At 42.7% G+C, this 21,545-nt stretch overlaps 1 protein-coding gene across 1 annotated transcript; it reads left to right on the top strand.

Moving 5' to 3' along the window:
• The first annotated feature begins 1,531 nt into the window (after positions 1–1,531).
• On the top strand, positions 1,532–19,812 carry LOC101157631 (transforming growth factor beta-1). Its single transcript, XM_004075222.4, has 6 exons — positions 1,532–3,344; positions 15,255–15,524; positions 15,632–15,860; positions 16,867–17,017; positions 18,745–18,855; positions 18,941–19,812. The coding sequence occupies exons 1-6, from the start codon at positions 3,017–3,019 to the stop codon at positions 18,986–18,988; spliced, it is 1,137 nt and encodes a 378-aa protein (XP_004075270.1). The 5' UTR covers positions 1,532–3,016; the 3' UTR covers positions 18,989–19,812.
• Positions 19,813–21,545: the final 1,733 nt, after the last annotated feature.

Here is a 21,545-nt window from a genome sequence, read left to right on the forward strand (position 1 = left end):
AAAAAAGAGATTTCATGTGTAACCCTTGTGCTGTCCTATGACCCCACCCTTCCATTGACGTGTTCTCCCTACCATGACAAAGGTGGATAAAGGTGGAAAGATTTCATGTAATCCATGGACACCAGTGAAGATCACAAATCATTGAAGAAAAAAGGTTCAGAGCACTGTCTAGTGGGTCTACATGACCCAGCTCCCAACATTAAAGTGCCTAGGATAGCACAAGGGATATATATCCTACAGATAAATGTGCCTTCTTAAACTTTAATTAATTTTGATCTAAGGATTACCTTCATGACACAAAGTTTTGATTCTAGAATGTCGAGTTTTCCTGGACTGTGTGTGTAATGTTGGCTCTTTTTATAGTACCGAGTTAAATCAAATTCTAACTGAGCCAGCATCTTAAAAAAAAGAAAAAAATCCATATTTTCACCCCCTTGAAACAAATCTCACAGAAGCCCCATGTTTGTGTCCCGTCAGCACACACCCAGCAGACTGAGTTTGATGTGGTGACGTGATTTAAAGGGTATCTGATCTCTCAGTTGGCTGTGAACACTGTCCTGCCAGGGTCCTCCTACACACCACTGCACATTTCCACTGAATGATGGGAAAGCAGACTCTAAGTGAGACTCACACAGACTCCTTGAGGTTGCTGGCTTGGGCACCATGTGGTAAAACGGCAGGTGAAATGTGCTTTGATGTGCTGCTCAGGCCGAGAGAAGTATTGACATGCTTTCTCTTTTACTGTTTTGGGGTACTTTAGGTACTTATTAGTGTGTTTTATTTGTATCTTACATTGCTAAATATGTGCACACCTCTGCCCACTAGATGGCCCTCTTGTTCCTTTGTCGGTACAACTCAAAACAGTGTCAATGTTTAATGGTTTACCTATGTTTTGCCAACACCACTGCCATTAAGGACAATCAGGAACAGAATGGCTCAAAAATCCATAAATCAGCCCATTGTTTGTACTGCTGAGTGCCGGTGCGCACTGGTTTTTCCGGGGATTTCAGGGCCTTGAGTTTCCTTCTGATCAACGTCAACAGATAATGGATAGGATATTGTACAACTTACAAAACCACCTTGCGAAAATATGTGAGACAATTAAAAAAACAAAGAACAAATGCTGCTTTCCAGCATATCCTTACTTCCTTGTGCTAATCATCTGTCAGATACTCTGCCTCAGCGCTTTATTGTTGGGTTTTCATCATTCATATGCTTCAGGAAACAAACACACCATGCAGCCCCAGCCCTGCTGCCTCCTTAACCTGTTAGCACCCATCCTCCTTTTAGGTCTGGCACATGTACACCTTCGTCCCCACCAGGTGAATGCAGCAGTCAGTTAGTGAGACAGCCGTGTCGTGCAAAGGCTGGCTGACATATCTGTCATCTTTGCCTCAATAATAGCCAGAGCGTGAGAGCCGGCGCTGCTGAAGTCAGTTATTCATCTCCTGCCTTCCTAATGTGGACAGAAGTCAGGCAGCAGAGCTCGCACAGCTGTTTTACGAGGCCGTTACCCCCATTTCCTGGGCGGAGATATATATTAGACGCCTAACAGGAACCAGCAGAAAAAGAGACGAGTTGAGAGCGAGAGAGCGTGCGTGAGATACCGGAGCCCTGAGCGCTCACAAATCACTTTGCCACCAGCAAGCTCTGACAGGCATCGGCAGGGAGGCCGGGGTTGGGAGCTGTGTCAGCCGAGGCCCACAGGAGCCGCAGAGGGCACATACGAGGTGACACCGGCGGATGGACGCAGGGAACACAAGCCAGACTTTCCCAAAACAACAAGGCAGTCCGAGACAGATGGCTTCCCCTGGCTGCCGCTGCTGTGCTTGCACTGTCTGGAGGCTGCTCTCTTGTTCAGAGGTGTGTCAGCTTTAAAATCTCTTACACGAGGACCGGGTTTCCTGACACCTAAGCCGCCCGATAGATAGCAGGTCTGCTGTTCAACTGTCACTCTTTGCAAACCGGAAGATAACCGCTTCTTCATTCTTTAGAGGAATCAGATGATGATAGTGTAGAAAGGCAGGGGCCTCGGAAAAACAAAACAGCTCTGCAGCTACAGATCACATGCTGTAGCTGCTGTTGAAAAAGAGGTAGTTAAAGCAGAGAGGAGTACGTGCTCGTCACACTATCTGCTTTTAGCATGCACACACATTTCTGTCTGTTCTCAACTACTATTTTTAAGCTCAACTCAGCATTTTGTTTCCTCTTTGCCGGGGATATCTGATTAACTCTTGGCCGACTCAGAGCCCCCCAAGAGCTGTGTGAGCTGCAGAGGAAGCCAGAGGTCCTTTTGATCAAACTTTAAAAAGCAAAACGAGAATTAGAGGAGGCATTTTTGCCCCGGTTGTTCTGTTCCCCGCAGAAGGTTTCCAGCCATTAAATCTGCTCCTCCGAAGGTTTACTGGGGGTCAGGGATTGAGAAACTCTGCCAACATCAGTCATCGTTTTGCTGACTGGGGTACAGCTCCATCTACATTTGCTCGCCTCTGGGGACATGTAAGGAGAGACTGAGTAACAGCCCTGAGCTGACACGTGGAGGCGTATAAACCTGGTCCCGGCAAGGCGGGATTCCGTTTAATCCTGCAGGTGAAGACTTGAAGTCGAGTGTTTCACATGTGCTTGGCACTGATGGCTACTGAAGAAGCCTTTTGACTCGCTGTTGGTGCTGGGACCGCGCTTGACGGCTCCGCTCTGAGCTCGCTTCAGTGTGTGGGACGCCAGTGTCAGAAACCGACTGGGATTTTCTCCACCTGTTTCCAAGCAAAGAAAACCGAAGTGATAGGTGCTTGGTGTTTTTTTGCAGAGGTGGCGACAGCTGTGCCACACATTTTTCAGAACTCTCCACACTGCTGCAGTTGTTCTGTTGTGTGTAAACACCTTACGTCAGTTACACCTTTCCACGGAGTGATTCACTGCTCCCTAAACAATCCCCGGTTGGAGGCAGGGAGTAAAGAAAAGGTCAGGGAAACTTTTTCCAAAAGCTCATAAGTCCTGGAACGGTGAAGCCGTCACGATGAAACTGGAGTTCTTGCTGCTGATGGTTGCGTACATGCTGGACAATGTGAGCAGCATGTCTACATGTAAGACGGTGGACCAGGAGATCATAAAGAAGAAGCGCATCGAGGCCATCAGGAGCCAGATCCTCAGCAAGCTGAGGATGGCCAAAGCACCTGAGCCGGATGAGGCCGGAGAGAAGGAGGAGATCCCCAGCAACCTGATGTCACTCTACAACAACACCAAGGACATGCTGAAGGAACAGCAGACAGTGGTCGAGACGGTCTCCTCTGAGCAGGAGGAGGAGGAGTACTTCGCAAAAGCGATAAACAAGTTCAACATCACCAGTAAGTACCAGACAACTCACCCCACAAACACAACACCTCGAATCCCACTGAAACCGACGCCTTGTCTTAAACGCCAACCATAATTTATGGTTTAACTGTAGTCATCAGATCATTTCTTAAATTCTTTGTTTTCTAGAAACACATAAGCAAACTGTCCATCATTGACTGTTTTCTTTGTTATCCTGAAGCTCCAAAGAGTTGATCAAAACCTCAAAAAGTTGCAGAATCAAACCAACCGGGTTCCTAAAGCTTCATTTAGGGTGGACTCCCCGATCCATACCATGCCTGAGTACGTTGACCAGACCATGTCTACCCCCTCACCCATGCAGTCTTCAGAAAGCAAACCAAATGTAGCATAACTAACTCTTAAGGTAGAACTGGAACAATATCAAGCCTAGTCCACGTTTGTCTTTAAAACTCAAAATTTCATCTCTCTCCAGAAAAAACGTCTACTTTTTTACCAACCCTCCCCAATCTTTCATGTTCTGGTGCTGTTCTAGAAGCAGTAACTTTATCACTTTATCAATAACTCATTTTTCAAGACGCACTGAGACCAAGAAGATTCTGCTAATGTCCTGGTACCATAAAACCATGTTATTGTGGTTCATCTTGGGCTTCGTTTTGTGACATCTCCTGAACCCTGACCCGAGTCCAGCCCTTCAGCAATCCAATTTTGAAATGAAAATGGTGTTTTAGTGTTTTTAACATTTTCTTGTGGCAATTCTTTTCTGATGGAAGACATATATAAAAAGAAAATTAAGCTCAAAACTGCATTTCTGAGTATTTTCTTTATTCAAATTGCTGTGAGTCAGGAGCAGACTTAAAAAGATCATATTTGTGACGTAGAAAAAGACCCCAGGTGGCCACGGGCTCTCTGCTCCGTTCCACTTCCATCCATGTTTGTCTTCATTTTCCTCGTCCGAGCTGGCGTCTGGCTCAAAACTGTACGGCTGCTCTGTATTTTTGTTTGCATGGGTCTGGCATTAGTGTCTCGTCCACAACTCAGAGGCCAATTTCTAATGAACTACTGCAGCTCTACAGAAACTATGGTTGTGTCCGGATTCTTTTACTACTGACTACGTAGTGCACTATAAAGGGCGTTGGCCATTTTGTCGTGCTGTCCGAATCTACAACTCCAAAATCAAGCGCCCTAGAAATTTCCCACAAGTCTTTGCGAAAAACCAGCAATACATTATGTTATGGTATTAGGTTTTTACTTTGTGAAATTGGTGACCTCATATTTGCCATTTAAAAAAAAAATAGAGGGCAAAAAGTAAAGAGAACTTCAACGATTTTGGCTAAAAACGGCCTGATTATTATAAAAGGCTGCGGGAAAGGCTATGAAAATAGTTCAATAGATGATAGGAGCGGAACTTTAAGGCCGGTTTCCAGCTTTACCAATTGTGCCGGAGTGGCACCACTGCCACATCTGCTGACATAAAAACTTTGGCTAAAACAAACCAAACTTTAAACGTAATGAATAGATATTAAACTTATTGTGCTCCAGAAACCAGAACAAAGAATAAAACCTAGAGCACCCAACAGCCCCTTTTCTTGTCTTTGAATAAAAAGAGCTGCATTTAATCTAGAGAGTGTCAAACTGGAACTTGGGGTAAAGTTGTGTTGGCCTGGAAGTAGATGGACTAGAGGGGCATTTGTTCGTTAGCATGGATCACAGCAGACTGGTGTGAGTGTGTGATCAGCATTCCCCTCACACATGAACATCTTCTGATCTCCACCCAACATCTTCGGGCTGCTTTTGAGGATCACAGATCACACCCGTTACTCGTTATGAGGCCCGTTTTCCTCATCTGGAGTAATGTTGTCTTTATGATAGCCGCTGCATTCTTACTTAACTACTTTATTAGCCCACTCTGGCAAAGCTGCAAGTTCCTAAAAAGGCTTTCATTTGCGATGACGCCAGAAACTGTTATGGATCCGGCGCTCCATTGTTCTCCGCGTGCCCGTACTTCTCACCTTATCAAGAGGCAAACACATGATCTCCACTTTTATCCGCCAACATCAAACAAGAAGACTCAAGTGGATGGAGCACTCTGTGCAGGAAAAACAAAGCAACTTTCATAATGAGAGGTTTTGCTTGGCTTAGGTGGGAACACAAGAACAAGCTGGCATAGAGAAACCAAGATGAGAGTAGATTTTGGTTTCCTTTTCCTCTCTCTCTCTCCAGCTGTGACACTGAGGGGGGGTTGGGGGTTTTCTGTTCTGTAACTTGAGCGTTGGGTTCTCCCGTCTTAGCTACCCGTCATACATCATATCTTTCTCCCAGAGCGGTTTCCACCCAGCTCCCCATCTGTTCCTCTGCCATCTCTGTGCTGTCTCTGCCGGGCTTCCTGAGCTTATTATCAGCGTGTTTTCGGAGCATGTTTGTGACAGGATAGCATGGCAGGAAGGAAGGCAGGCCGATGGCCGCAGAGATGTGGAGTGACTCAGGTCCGGTTTGAGCGGTGCCCATGGGGGAGCACGTGTTTCCTAAGTCCTAGGAATGCCAGAGAACACCCAACTTAGCCTCGTGTGACTCCCAAAAGCAGACAAAACCTCCAGACAAATAGAAAGAAACAACCTTGTGTGTATTTGTTTAGTCTTTTGGTGTCACAATTACTAAACCACCTCATCTTTGTTAAAAGATACCAAGAGTGTGAATGAGACAGGCAGTTGCTCATTAGTCACCACGATTACTAAAATATTTATGCCCCGCAGCAGATTGTTTCTGCATTTCTTCTTTCTAGCTGCGCCTTTGAGTGAAAATTTCACCACCGCCACAAACTGGAATACTCAGCTAAATTTGCACATAGTACCAGGGAAATTGAATCGTAGCCATAGTGCCCTCCCTAAACAAAAAATATGACATCGCAGTGGTTGAAACAAAAAGAAAAAGAATGGGATCAAAATATCTTATGGGCCTCAAATAAAGTTCTAAATATATTAACGCAACTAAAACATACTGTATGTGTCAAGGATATTCAAAGGAAGTGTGAAAATTATTACAGGATGGCCACAGTGTGAAATTTTGCGGTCTTGAATAAAAAAAATAAAAATCAAACTCCTGCTAAGGATTTCAATCTATTGCCTCCTCACTCCTCCAGCATCATTGGAAAAAGTGTCCGTTTAAGTAGTTGCTGATTTTTAACGGAGTTAGCATAGCGAGCTCGCAAAAGTGGCGTTCCTCTGCACATTTTTTACCCGAATAATTTGAAAACTGAATCAGTGAATCGTTGACTCAAGCGGAACAAAATAATATAACATACAATATGAGCCTACTAAGAATGACCTGTTCGTCACCCCCAGGTGACCAAGAAATAAAATGGTTGCTATGGAGACAAAACCAACCGATAAGCCGTCATTTAAAAGAAAAAAAAAAGTGGGTTTGTTTTTTCATAAATTTGTCACGTTCAGCTTTGACCAGGGAGGCCTGCCAGTGAAGGTGGGTCAAAAGGGGTTAATGCGGGGGCAAGGGGTGGCACCTGCACACAACCCAACGCTGCTGGCAGCATAATCTTTCTATCTTATTTACTAGGCGAATCCTACCTTCCTAAAACACACTGTGTGGAGATGCATACTTGCATGTCCTACATTCTAAAACTCAACTGTCTCGGTCTCTGTTGCGGTAAATCGTTGGTGAATTTGGCTAAATTCCTTCAGACAATTACATCCGTCCCCTGAGGACCACACCAATCCTCCTCCACCACTTATGTTGCTCCACATGGAACTTACCTTGTTTCTGAGCTTTCTCAACCACTTCTTCCATGGATTTATGAAGATTATTTGACTTTAAAAATATATATATATATATTACAGAGACCACAGGCTGGAAGGGCTGGTCAGCATGTGGGAGGCAAACAGATTGGGACATCAGCAGGCGAGCTGCGGGAGGGTGGGGCTGATTATAAACCAGGCAGGCATTTAGTGAGTTGCTGGAATCTGCTTCCCCTGTCTGGTAATTACAGAGCTGTCTTCTACCTGTCACAACAGCTGTCCCCGGCTTACCTGTGGATAGGCTTTTATTCAACACACAAATCCCCCCCCACACCCATGCTGGCAGGGAAGCTATATTTACCCCAACCTGAAGGGGTGAAGCTTGATTGTGCTGGTCTAGCATAGAGAGAAACCCTAGAAGCCTTTAGAATGTGAAGGTTTCTACATCAATGTGTAAAAAAGAGTCAAATCTGTGGGAAGAAGAGAGAACTGAGTTTTAGTAAGAAGACGTTGCTGCAGCCTGTGTGTTACTCAGGAAGAGAGTTCACTTCCTGTTTCGCAAATGCTTTTCTAACACATTCATCTCTGTTCTCTAACCTGGGTGAAGGTCTTCACTGAATCGCATTTGCTGCTTTAATCAGCCGTTCACTGCTCTCTGTCGTCCACTGCGATGCTGTGACGGGTTTCACTTTGAAGCAGACACTTGACTGTAAGGCCTGGGTGTGACCAGAAAGTGACAGTTCGTTTCCCTTGTTCTTTGTATCGCCTCTTTTCGGTTTCAGTCCAGCGAGGGCTGAAACTCGGAGGCGCCGGAGACCCCGGTTACGCGAGGCGCAGACAGGCTTGATGCAGAGAATCCTGGTACAGCTTGGGTCGGGTGTGCAGCAGAAGAATGCAGGACTGGGTTGGGTTGCTATCAAAGTAATTCTTGGACTTAAGAGCAGAGAACCCTGGCTTTGGCAGGCTGAGACACAGTAGAGGATTTGGACCGCAGCCAGACCTCATTCATACACTTCTCCAGTTTCGCCTGCTCACACCTTTGCACCGCTTCCATTTGAATTCACACTTTATATTCTACTTTCATTGCATTTAACATATTGCATTTGAATTCCTCAATGCACACAGCTGTTTAGAATCTGTTTTTTGATCAAACTCTGCAAGCAGAATGCTCCTGCCGTCACCGTGAACAGACATCCAGAGGATGAAAGCTGCAAAAATGGACAGCAGCACTGAGAGGAAACCAGACTTCCACCCCAGTCATCTTTGCAGCAGCTATACAAGAACATGCGTCCACTCTTTAAACACTTCCAACACTTTAAACCCATAAGTTCTTTGAACGGTTATAGAAAACCCATAAAGTTTCAACAGGGAATACATTTTACAGACGTTTATGTTGATTATTACATACACATAATACTCGACTAAAAGCAGGATGCTTTGAAGCTGAGAATGGGACTGACTTCAGACTGAAATACTGCTTTCAGTTTTTTTGTTCCGTTTCCTTAGTTTGGCGGCAGAAATTGAGTGCCCCCATGAAGTGAAAATTACCCAACTTCAGAGGGTTTGTTACCGGTAGGGTTTCCCATGTCACAATGATCCTGGTTGAGGCTTCAGGAGTGCTTTCAAACCAGGGTAGCCCTACAGACTTTGGTCAGTTGGCACAGAATAGAAAAAAAATTGCTTTTGGGTTTGATTTTACACCTGACAACTCTTAAGCTACATTCACACTGCATGTTCAATCGACCGCTTCCATTGAAACATCTTTGGGGCTTCTGCTTTCAAACATCTAGTGTTCATGCATTGCTACGCACGTTTCTACAACTGCTGGGCTCTGCCCACAAAAAACATGTCCATTGAACCCGCATTAAACCAGTTTAACTTCGACCAATAAGAGCCCCAGCTTTGGCAGTGGTGTATGGATGGGGTCCTTTTCAATTCAGAGAAGTCCCAACGGTTGAGAATTGACCAATATGGGAGAGATTAATAATTGCAGTTTGTGCCTGAATCGAAATTATGGTACCAAGTCTTTCATGTATCGGAATGGAGCTGTGAAATCCTGGAGCAAGTTTGACCAGATTTGCACCGCTTTGACATTTCGCACCAAGACTCTTCCAACCGTAGGGGACTGACTTGTGCTAACAAACAATAAAAAAAGAAAAAGAGTAGTAATTTCTTCCCTGCTTGATCCAGCGGGAACACCATTGGCTAAACGTGTGTTCAAGAACCCACATTTGAACGTAGCTTCAGAAAATGAAGATGGTTCATCCCAGAATTCTTTGGATTGTCATATTAATAAACACCTGTACCATCTCACTACACCACCCATTTTCTTTCATGTTGCCCCTTTTCTGCGGCTGCACGTGGTGGAGTGGTTAGAAATCTCTCCTGGGTCCTTTCTGTGTGGAGTTTTCATGTTCTCCTCGTGGATGTGTGTGTTTTCTCCGGTCTCTCTGGTTTCCTCCCACAGTCCAAACATACGAACTGTTGATAATTTGGTGACTCTAAATTGTCCATTAGGTGTGCATGTGTGTGTGTGTGTGTGATTGTTCATCTCTGTGTGGTCCTGTGATGAACTGGTGAACCGTCCGAAGTGAAACCAACATTTGCCCAATTGTTGCGGGGATAGGCTTCAGCCACCCCATAACCCAGCATCTAATTAAATGGAAAATTTATGGATGCTTTCTCTCGCTCTCTCTGTAAGACTATTTTCTTCTTCATTCTACTTGAAATGTTCTGTAGACGTCAACAAGCTCCCTTTGGTTCACTTCCTCTCTTTGAGTTGCTGGATTTACTCTGTTTCTGAACTGCACCAGGGTTTCCTTGCAAGTCAAGCAGGACTCAGTTGTTTGTTCTTCACCAGAGTACAGATGAGATCATCTAAACCAAACAGTTTTGTTTGAAAGTTCTCTAAACATAGACCAAAAATAAAATAAAATAAAAAAATCCCCTTTCATTGTCATTACATTTCTGTTCAAAGGACCATTTTTGTTTGCATGTGCCCTTAAGCTTGAACCTCATTGGGCTTCAACTGCCGGTGGTCAGAATATGGCTTAGCAATGATCAGTTGTTCTAATGCACCAAAAATTCCGCCCACTTTAGATTCTGTTATTCAGGTCATGTTTAAAAATTTCATGAAATTAAACTACAACTGACTGGAAATCGAGAATAAAGTGTGACTGGTCGGGTATATAGATATATCATAGAAGTGCTCATAAACTATTTGCCCGAACTTATTATCCTTCAAGAGGAAGATTAGCTGAGTGTGTTAACGTGTGTATTTTTATCAGGCGAAAGAGGAAGATGCCAAACAGTCTTTAATTCAATTTCAATTCAATTTTTTTTATATGGCCCAAATTCACAACAACAGTCGTTTCGATGGGCTTCGTATCGGCAATTGAAAAAGTTAAACATAAAATCAAAAAGATCATATATACATTGAATTAAATAGGAAAATACTAAATTGAACTAACAAACTGACTAAGCTAAACTGGACATCCCTGCCCTTAGACCCCCCTTTGCGGTAAGGAAAAACTCCTAAAAAACTGGATTCCGGAAAAAACGAAGAAACCTCAGGGGTGCCCACATGAAGGAGGGATCCTCCCCCAGGACGGACAGGCGATTTACCAGAACTGTTAGAGAAGAATTAACTTATCTAACTCTACAACTACATATTTAAAGTCCAGCAGACGAGCTTCATCCAGTCAGAGTTGGGGGGGGACAGTCGGGGGCGCGAGTCGAGCGGGAAGCAGTAGTAGAGGCGAGCCAGAGACGAGGTACACGGTCAGGTACAGGAGCAAGGATGAGCCAACTGGAATCTGGAAGCACTCCCACTCCCCAGGAGGGGAGAGGGAAAGAGGGAGACTACATGAATCACACTGCACCAAACAGAGGCATGGAGAACTAAATGATGAATAATGATCAAGAATAGAGAAGAGAGGAAGGGTAGAAGTAGATGAGAAAAGAGGACAGTGCACCATAGTTACCCCAGCTTCAACTTCTAGCAGCCTAACAACTAATTGTTATTGTTATTAAGTTTAATTTAAACACATTAACATTAAGTTAAATAATCTCAGAATACTAACTAGTCTGATAATAATCCTGTCCAAAGAGGAATGTTTTCAGTCTAACTTTGAATGTAGAAACTGAGTCGGCCTCTCTTCCATGTGCTGGGAGCTTATTCCATAAAACAGGGGCTTGGTGGCTAAACGCTCTACCTCCAAATGTACTTTTACTAATTCTAGGAACCACGAAGTGTTCTATTTGAGGTGTAAGGGACTATGGGGTCCTTAATATAGGACGGGGCCAGTCCATGTAAGGCCTTATAGTTTAACAGGAGGATCTTGAACTTGATTCTAGAATCAACTGGGAGCCAATGGAGCGAAACCAACACAGGAGTGATGTGATCTCTTCTGCTAGTTCCTGCTAACAATCTAGCTGCTGCGTTCTGAACAAGCTGGAGACTTCTTAAGGAACTCTTAGGACACGCTGCTAACAAAGAGTTACAGTAATCCAGCCTCGACGTAACAAATGCATGGATGAGTTTTTCAGCATCACTCTTAGAAAGTATATTTCTGATCTTAGCAATATTCCGCAGGTGAAAAAAGGCAGTTCTACACGCCTGAGATATGTGAGCCTTAAATGATAAATCCTGGTCAAATAAAACCCCAAGGTTTCTAACTTTGAAATTGGGGGCTATACTTATGCCATCCAGGGAGACCATCTGATCAGACAAAGCATCTCTGAGGTTTTTTAGGACCTAGTATAATGACCTCAGTTTTTTCTGGGTTCAAGAGGAGGTAATTCATTATCATCCAGGTCTTGATGTCTCTGATGCAGGCATTCAGTTTCTCTATATTGTCATTCTGGTCAGGTTTCATGGATAAATACAACTGCGTATCGTCGGCATAACAATGACAATTAATGCTGTGTTTCCTGATTAAGTTTCCTATGGGAAGCATATAAAGCATAAATGGGTCCTAAAACTGAGCCCTGTGGGACTCCGTAGTTAACTCGAGTGCACTGAGAGGAATGTCCATTTACATTAACGAACTGATACCTATCGGATAAATCGGATTTAAACCATTGGAGGGCAGATCCTCTGATCCCTACGTCATGCTCTAATCTTTGGAGTAAAATACTGTGGTCGATGGTGTCAAAGGCTGCACTGAGGTCTAACAGGACCAGAATAGAAAGTAGTCCCTTTTCCGAGGCCAATAACAAGTCATTAGAGACTCTAACTAGTGCAGTTTTCATGTCGCATGAAAAGTGCACTAGTTATGAAAACAATGCGAGTTAATCTAGCAATAGTGCCTAAAAGAAATCTTGGATTATTTCCATTCTCTGATATTAAGGTTGAATAGTACTGGCTTCTAGCTTTTCGCATAGCTTTTTAATAATTTAATAAGCTATGTTTCCAGGTATTCAGAGACTGCTCTGAACCAGAGCGGCGCCATTCTCTTTCCAACTAACGGGTTACTTGTTTAAGAGAACCACGGTGCTACTCGGTTCTGTCTAACAAACTTAGGTTTCAAGGGGGCAACAACATGGAGTGCACTCCTTAGGGCTTGTAAGGCATCATTAACAAAGTGGTCATTTATACTAGGACTGATACTATGGGAGCTGGAGTATTTTCTCAGAATATCACTAAGTACTGGCTGAACTGTGTGTTTAAACTCAGACACAGAATGGTCAGTTAAGGTTCTTCTAAGCTGTTTCTTATTCACTGGAGCAGTAGCATGTTCTAATGTAAACTGGAAGGTAATCAGAAAGTGATCAGAAATGATGGGGTTATGAGGATAGACACTCAGCTGGCTGATCTCTATACCATGGGTTAGAACAAGGTCCAGGGTGTGCTTGTGACAGTGAGTGGGTTCATTTACATTTTGGGTGAAACCAACATCATCTAATAAAGCTGCAAAAGCATTTCCTAGACAGTCACTGGGGTCATCAACATGAATTCTAAAATCCCCTATTATTATAATTTGATCAGAATCTAAAACAATAGTCGATAGGAAGTCGGAAAACTCAGTTAAAAATTCTGAATACGGGCCGGGGGGGCCATAGATAATTATGAATAAAACAGGTTTTGAGTCTTCCTGTTTGGGTGATTTATAGACAATATGATGCTTTCAAAGGAGTTATAAACATTTTTAACTTTAGGGCTGAGAAGTAAGCTAGACTGTGATATTACTGCCAAACCACCTCCTTTCCCTGAAATCCTGGATTTCTGATAGTTAGCATAAGTGGGGGGGGTTGCTTCATTCAATCTAACATAGTCATCCTGTTGGAGCCAAGTATCTGTTAAGGCTAAAAGACTAAGGTTGTTATCAGTAATTAACTCGTTGACTAAGAGGGACTTGGAGGAAATGGATCGAATGTTTAATAAACCGCATTTAATTACATCATAATTCTGCTTGTGGGTACTGCTGTCTGTCACTGTTAGGTTTCTATGACGCGCTCCTTTCATTTGTCTTTCAGCACATAAGCTAAAGCTAGGACCTGCTTGACTTTCCCTGCATGGGTTTTGCACCGGCACTAACCCTAAGGGAGGCTCAGAGGAGCGTTTTACACTGCTGCTCTGCGCCCGGGTCTCGTCTCTGGGTTGTCAGGTTGACCGACTAAGGCTAGCAGAAATGTTCGTAGAAAGAAGAGCGGCACCGTCCAGAGTAGGATGGATGCCATCTCTGCGTATGAGACCGGGCTTCCCCCAAAACGAGCTCCAATTGTCAACAAAACCAATGCCGTTTTCTGGGTACCATCTAGAAAGCCAGCGGTTAAATGATGAAAAGCGGCTGTACATTTCATCACTGACTAAGTTCGGCAGGGGACCACAGAAAATGACAGTGTCGGACATCGTCTTAGCCAGTTTACACACCGAAGTTACGTTTAACTTAGCCACCTCTGACTGTCTCCGTCGGGCATCATTACCGCCTGCTTGAATCACGACTCGACGGATCCTGGACTTACTCTGAGCTAACATCCTAAGGTTCCCCTCGATGTCACCAACTCTGGCCCCCGGATTACACCTGACTGTAGCCGCTGGGAGCTCCATGTTTCTAACTTCAGAAGAGCCAATAACCAGAGTTGAGGGTTCAGCGGGTGTGTCGCTGAGGGGGGAGAACCTATTACTAACGTGGAGTCTCGGGTGCTCTGAGTTTTTGCGTTTAGCACTATGTTTCCTCCCAACCGGTGCAAACCCCTGTGTATTTCCCGGCTGCTGGGAAGGCGCTGGGGTGCTAACTGGGCGCGGCCCGCGCTACGAGTAAAGACCTGGCTAGCCGTCTTAGCTTCCACTGTGCGGAGCCGCGCTTCTAACTGCTCTAGCCTGGCCTCCAAGTCTAACACAAGACTACACTTAACACACCTACTGCTATCTTCACTAAAGGAGGCAGGATCCTCACCAAACATGTGGCACATGGGGCAGGAGAAAGGGGGAAAGGCAGAAGGAGTGGTGGCCATGCTAGGGTCTAAGCTAAGGCTAGCAGTGTTTAGCTAAAGAGAAGTGGTTTATTTAGCAAACTGAGAAAAGTGAACATCAAGCGGTTTAACAGTAGTGTATTCGCTACTAAAAGGTGCTGGACGTGAATATTAAACCAGATAACACTTAAAGTAAGCAATAGTGGTAAGGCTGATGCCAAACAAGAGAGCAACAGTCAAACACGACCAGCACTGGAGTACGCTCACCTGGAAATGACGTCACAGGAAGATGCCAGCACTCTAGAAACTTCTAGTTTCTTTTTGGATTATTAAAACTTATAAGATAAAAATGACATAGAAAAAGAAAGACACGAAGAACAGTTGAGTCTCTTCTACAAAAATCTTCAAGTGTCCAAAACTTTAAAAAATTTTAAAAAAGCAATTGTCGTCTGCAAACCAAACCCAACCTGAGCGTTTTTTGTATGAGTTCAAGCTGTTTTTTGGGCCGTGTTAAAAAGATTCAGAGCAGTTTTGTCTAATACTTGCAGCCAAGGGTGCTGATAAGGCAGTCAACAGGATGTTCCTATTCCTCCCACTGTTTCCTCGTGTTGAAGTTAGAGTGTGACAAAAATAGACAAACACATTACACCTTTCCTGTACCTTCCTCTGCAGCGTTTATATCTGGCACCACAGGTCACAGAACCTTTCACCCATTTTATGGCCTTATCCCATGGTTTGAACCAACAAAATAAATTATTCTCACCTTTTATTGTTTCACAGATAAAACTAGCGCGGAGAAGTTTAAGAAAATGATCTTCAACATCTCTGAGATACGAGAGAGCGTGGGGGACTCCAGCCTGCTAACCCGTGCCGAGCTCCGGATGCTCATCAAGAACACCAGGATACCTGATGAGGAGCGGGTGGAGCTGTACTACAGTGCAGGAACTGCGCTTCGGTACCACACCTCCCAGTTTATAACCAATGCACTGAGAGACAAGTGGCTGTCCTTTGACGTCACCGAACCCCTAAGAGCTTGGCTCAGAAAGACAGGTGATATAACCAGACGTGTTCTCTGGGAATTTGATTTCACTACCCTCATTTATTTACACGCCCAAATCACCAACAAGACTTTGATTGTTGATCATTTTGTTTTCCAGAGATCGAACAGATCTTTGAACTGCGTGTTTTCTGCGATTGTGGACAGTCTTCCACCATTTTCAGTTTCGACATTTCTGGGATGGAGAAGAAGCGGATAGACACAGCATTTATACAAACCTTGACCGAGCCGGTGCCTTACATCCTCACCATGTCCATCCCCCAGAACATGAGCAGCCACCTCACCTCCCGCAAGAAACGCTCCACGGACTCGTCCGACACTTGTACAGCGTAAGCAAAGCCATACTTACAGCCAAACCAACACAGATCAGCAGGGCCTGGAACAGACCACATGACAGTCTCAAAGTTAACATCTTACACTTTTACTTGTTGACTTTTCAGAATAAACCAGTCTTGTCTTATCCCACGTCAAACCAGCATTTATCTTACTGGTAAACAATCCAGTTACTGTATTCCTGTTTCATGAATATACCATTTTTACCATACTTGAGTGAGAAGAACCTTTTTTTTTCTTCTTAAAAAGCAGCAGACAGTGTCAACTGAATGTTAAAGCGATTACTGGAATCATGTGACATTGGTTTTGTAGAAGCCAATGTGTTGCCTGTCAATCAAAAGGTTTAGATATAGAACAAAATAACGAGTTATTTACATTTACCAAACAAGCAGCAGTCTTGCAATTTAACCACAGTGGAAGAAACTGTTTCTGAAACCAGGCAATACATTTTTTGTTTCTGTTGTAAGACTGGAAGATTTTACATTTGAATGAATGGGGGCCAACTTGGCTGTGGTGAACAGACCTGGCTCTTAATCCACTATATAAAGGGATGCCCCTTACTGCAGCTGTCAGCATCCAAAGCCCTCACTGCTTAGACCGTAAATAGGCACCACAAGCTCCCATGACCCCCCATCCCCACCCCACCCAGCCACAAACAAGGCAGGAGATGATTACCTTTGAGTTCAATTGGATTTATTCCCATCTCACAATTATGAGTTTTCAAACAAGGGAAGTTCTTACAGAAAATGTCATGTAAGTCAACAAAATTATTGTTTTTCTAAAATTCTTAATGTATTCCTTTAGTGGTGTGTGTGTAGTGCAAAGCAGTGTGCTCAGTGTGTTTAAATTTCAAGATGTACATAAGAAGGGGCACTTAGGGTTGACAACATGAACAAAGTTTAGGCTCCAGAGGAATTTAAGACCTTAAAGGAAAACCTTTTTAATATAAACTTCAAAAACACATTGTTATCCCACCTTATATGTGTTTAAATTTTTTTGTAGCCAAACGGAGACCTGCTGCATGCAGAGCTTGTACATCGACTTCAGGAAAGACCTGGGCTGGAAATGGATCCATAAACCTACAGGATACTATGCAAACTACTGCAAGGGGTCCTGCAGCTATATCTGGAACGCTGAAAATAAATACTCTCAGGTAAAATTCTCACCTTTATGTGTTATTTCTTCTAGAACTAGATTGCATTTTTTAATTACATTTTTACAAACTTTGAGTTTTCATTGATTAAACAAAAGAAAATTACTACCCAAGGTAATGGTCTAGTTTAATCTTCTATTTAATTATGTTGTCTTATGTGATGATGCTATGTATGTGATAAACAAGCAAACAAATAAATAGACTACTTAAGCCAAAGACTTTTCTTAGCCAAACCCTTGTGGTCACAGTGGTTACTGAACAGTATGTCAAACTTTAGTTTATCCCTAATCCCCAAACTACCTGGTTAGTTTTTATTAGGGGAAGTACTTGGTGCAATTTCTTTTTTTTTTTAGTTAACGTGTCAACTACCGCTAGTAGTCTAGTAGTTTCAAGAGAGCAACATTAATGTACAGCTAGCCACCAATTAGCCCATAAGTTCTGCCTCTGAGACCCAAAATCTAAAAGGAGAGCCATCTCTTATTGGACTTATCACACGAAACAAATATTAGTTAGCTAGCATTAGTTACTATTAGCCTGGCTACTTAGAGCTATCTTTAGTAGATATTTTTATAATAGTTCAGGTTCCAGCCACTGCAGTCTTGTGCTTTGATCTCATTACGCACATGTTGCATTATTTACCAGTATCTAAATGCGCCCTGCAACAGACTGGCAACCTGTCCTTTGCCCAGCAGTAGCCGGGACAGGCTGCGACAACCTGTGACCCCGAAAGGGACGTAGTGGGTATAGAAAATGGATGGATGAATGGATTATCCATATACATTATGTCTTAACATCTATCCTAAACATAAAACAGTTTTTGTCACCTAATAGGCATGGATGGTTCCCATTTAAACTAGCTAGCACAAATGACCATTGGCTAATGCTAACTAGTAACAGCTATATAAGTCACACACAGTTTAAATTTCAGTAACCTTGTAGCCATTTCAATGTTACTGATTTTGCCCATTTTAAAATGACTTTTCGAACTCTCCAGTGATTTTGGCTTTGATCTCTTTTATCTTTTGAGCAAGAAAAAGCTGAAGAACGAGCTACTGTTAACTTGGCCATCATCATTGTGTGTTGCATATAATGGACATCGAGATGGGTTTTAATGAAAATGACCAGCACTGAACCAAAGCAAGTAGATTAGATTCCAAAGATCGCTGGAAGTGTACAATGATCGAGCACTATTACAAATAGCATACTAAGTGAAATAAACTATAGTTAGCCAACGAAACTATGCCAGTAAATCAGAAAAGGAAACTAATGAACACTACATAAAGAGAAATCCAAACACAATCTATTTGAAACCTGTGGAAGCAAAAGATATTCTAAAAATCGTCAAGCAATTCAAAAGCAAAACATCTACAGACTACTGTAATAATATGATGCTGGTAAAAAAGTAATTGATTCCATTGTTGACCCGCTAACATACATTTATAATTTATCATTTTAAACAGGAACATTTCCACAAAAAACTAGCTAAAGTAATTCCATGACACAAATCAGGGAACAAACATCAACTAACAAATTACAGACCAGTGTCTTTACTCTGCCAATTCTCAAGAATACTTGAAAAAGTATTCCTCACAAGTCTGGAAAATGTTAAATACATTAACTCTTCTCAAACTAACCTTCATTTGATGATACAAAGTCCTGAAAGAAATTCTGATTAAAAACAGTAGGTCCAGTAGAGTTTTTGAATATATAATCTGGTTGTTTTACAGATTTTGGCTCTGTATAAGCATCATAACCCGGGAGCATCTGCCCAGCCATGCTGTGTTCCCCAGACACTGGAGCCTCTGCCGATCCTCTACTATGTGGGAAGACAACACAAGGTATTCACACAAACTGTTTCATTCCTCAATGTGTGCAGGCCTAATGCCATCTTAGCACTTATACACTCTGTTCTTCTGCTTTCAGGTCGAGAGCTTGTCCAATATGATTGTGAAGTCCTGCAGATGTTGTTAAATGTACAACAGGCTGTTCTAAAGACATACTGGAATGGAGGAATTTGTTTTACCGAGGTGGACTAGGAAGTACTAAGTATTACCAGTCACCTGGACCCCTTCTACTGCGATCTCCTCTACTATCACCAAATTGTATTCCCTGCATTAACCCATCCACCCTGAGGGAGCATTGGGCTGTAGTCCCAACGTGCTCTGGAAACATGTAGGGGTTTCCCGATGGACCTCTTTATGCTGTTTTTTTTTGTACATACTTTTTTGTAAACTTTTTGCTGTTACTGCAACTTTATTTATTTGTTTGAAAGATGTTTGACCCAGAGAATCATCTGATACAGTCCAGAAGAAACTGGACTTAGGATGTAAGCCGAATGGAAAAACGTCTGTGTTCACGGACGCGACATTTCCGCCTCAACAACTCTCCAAAGAGCTCAACATTAACAGGTGCTAGCTCTCAGGTGCAAAGCTGGTTGCTGGGGTTTTCCTGAAAGAAAATGCTGCAGATGTTCCGTGGATGTGTGGTAGGGGGGAAAAAAAGGAAATCACAGGGACAGTCCAACCTGGGGAATCTCCCTTTAACTGACTGGAGGGCTGGACCTGAGAGCCGGCAAAACACAAACCGTCCATCTCTTTTTAAGTCAACAAATTATAATGAAACGTCCCCTTTGAGACTGTTCATGACTTACTGGTTTTTAACCAGGAGTAGAAAAATATTGTTGTTTTCAGGCTTGTGTTATCAATTCTAAATATTGTGAAAATTTGATCTGTACATGCAGAGACATTTAAAAGAAATAAAGATTTTTCAGTTTTGTGCTTATTACCACACTCGTAGCCAGTCTTCTATCTTTTGTGTCAAACCTGGTGGTGACCCAAAGGCTCATGGGTATGATGTCACTGGAATTGGTTTATTCATGCAATCAAAACAAACAAAACCTAAATAAGACAAACAAGACATGAATTGGTTGGAATATAATTAGTTAAGAAGATGAAAAGAAACACATACATACATGTACACACAAGTACATACAAGTAGGCAATGACTGTGGCAGTTACCGGTGACCATCATCTTCTTCTGATGCGTTTAGTGTCAGACTTTAAGTCTTTCAGTGAAGACAGCAAACGGAAATAAATCAATTGAATTGAATCACATAGTTGTGTTTTGCATTTTAAGCAGAAAGTGTGCAGATTTGTCTTTTTGGATTTTGTTGTCTGTCCAAGCAACCCAGGTCTACCAACAAAACCTGATCAGACAGTTCTGAGGGAAACTTTTCCACTTCAGCTTTTATTTTGAAACATTTTGTGTTTAAAAAGCAAAAGAAAAGGGGGTGTCATCAACCAGACCACATGGATGCTAAATAGACAAATTACACCGAGAAGATTGCCCATCTCAATGTTTGTTTGCTTTGCTTTTCTACACTTCTTAAAGCTTAGTTACTTAAGAAATGTAGTTACTATGAAACCTTCTGTTTTATTGTCATCAGTGGATGGCTAAGCCAAACGGTAGCCTTTGGAGCTACAAGAGGAGTTTTATTTTGAAATTAGTTTTTAAAAAATTACTACTTTATTTTTTTTTAAACCCTTTAACACCAAAGCTTTAGTTCCAGTCTTGACATTCTCTCCACTACCGTAACTCTTTGACCATTTTTGCAATTAAGGTTATTCCAACGGATCCCGATGTGGACAAAAGCGACTTAGTTCTGTTTTGTTTCGTTGTAATGTCGCTGCTTTTCTCCATGTTGAAATATGTTGGAGTTACAGTAGTTGCACAAACAGTTGAAGAGCTACAGAAGTTCAAAGAGGTTGTGTTATTTTGCCGTTGCTCTCATCAGCTCCAGCACTAAAAACCCACTCTGGTCCTATTTTGATGTATTTTCAAAGCATTCCCAATGATCTTTTAATCAGGATTATGCAGTTTTTAGCAAAAATTGAAAACCTCTGTCGTTTCTTTTTTTGCTTTCTGTTTCTGCTCCCACTAGCTTACAGCCCCTCCCACCCCCAACCTAACATCACGATGCAACAAAAATGGCGAGCAATATTAGGGTTATCCAGCCGTTCCGTTTAGAAACAGATTCCAGCTCAGACGAGGAAAACAAAGACGTACACGGATCTATTTGTCTGCAGGTAGATGCATCAGAATGGAGCGGAGCAGGGGGCTTGTGACCCCACCCAGCATGTTTTCTACGTCACAAATAGGATCCTTTTCAAACTGCATTTTTTTCCGTCTGCTCCTGATTAACGACTGTTGAATAAAGAAATGCTCAGAAATGACATTTTAAGATGCATTTTCTGTATGTCCTCCATCATAAAAATACACCAGAAGAACATGTTAAAAACAGCATTTTCATCTAAAGTAAGCAGGCCTTTATTTTATATTTATCATTTAGTTCTCCATGCCTCTGGTTCAGGGTGATTCCTGTGTTGTCCCTCTTTCCAGAGTGATTCCAGATTCCAGTTGCCTCGTCTGTTCTCCTGTCATTGGCCGTGGACCTCGCCTCTGGCTCGTCTTGCGCCCCCAGCCGTCCCCTAATTCCATTTGGGTGAAGCTCGTCTGCTGGACTAATTAG

This window comes from Oryzias latipes, chromosome 13 (genome assembly GCF_002234675.1).
Source record: "Oryzias latipes chromosome 13, ASM223467v1".
In the NCBI taxonomy this organism is placed as follows: domain Eukaryota; kingdom Metazoa; phylum Chordata; class Actinopteri; order Beloniformes; family Adrianichthyidae; genus Oryzias; species Oryzias latipes.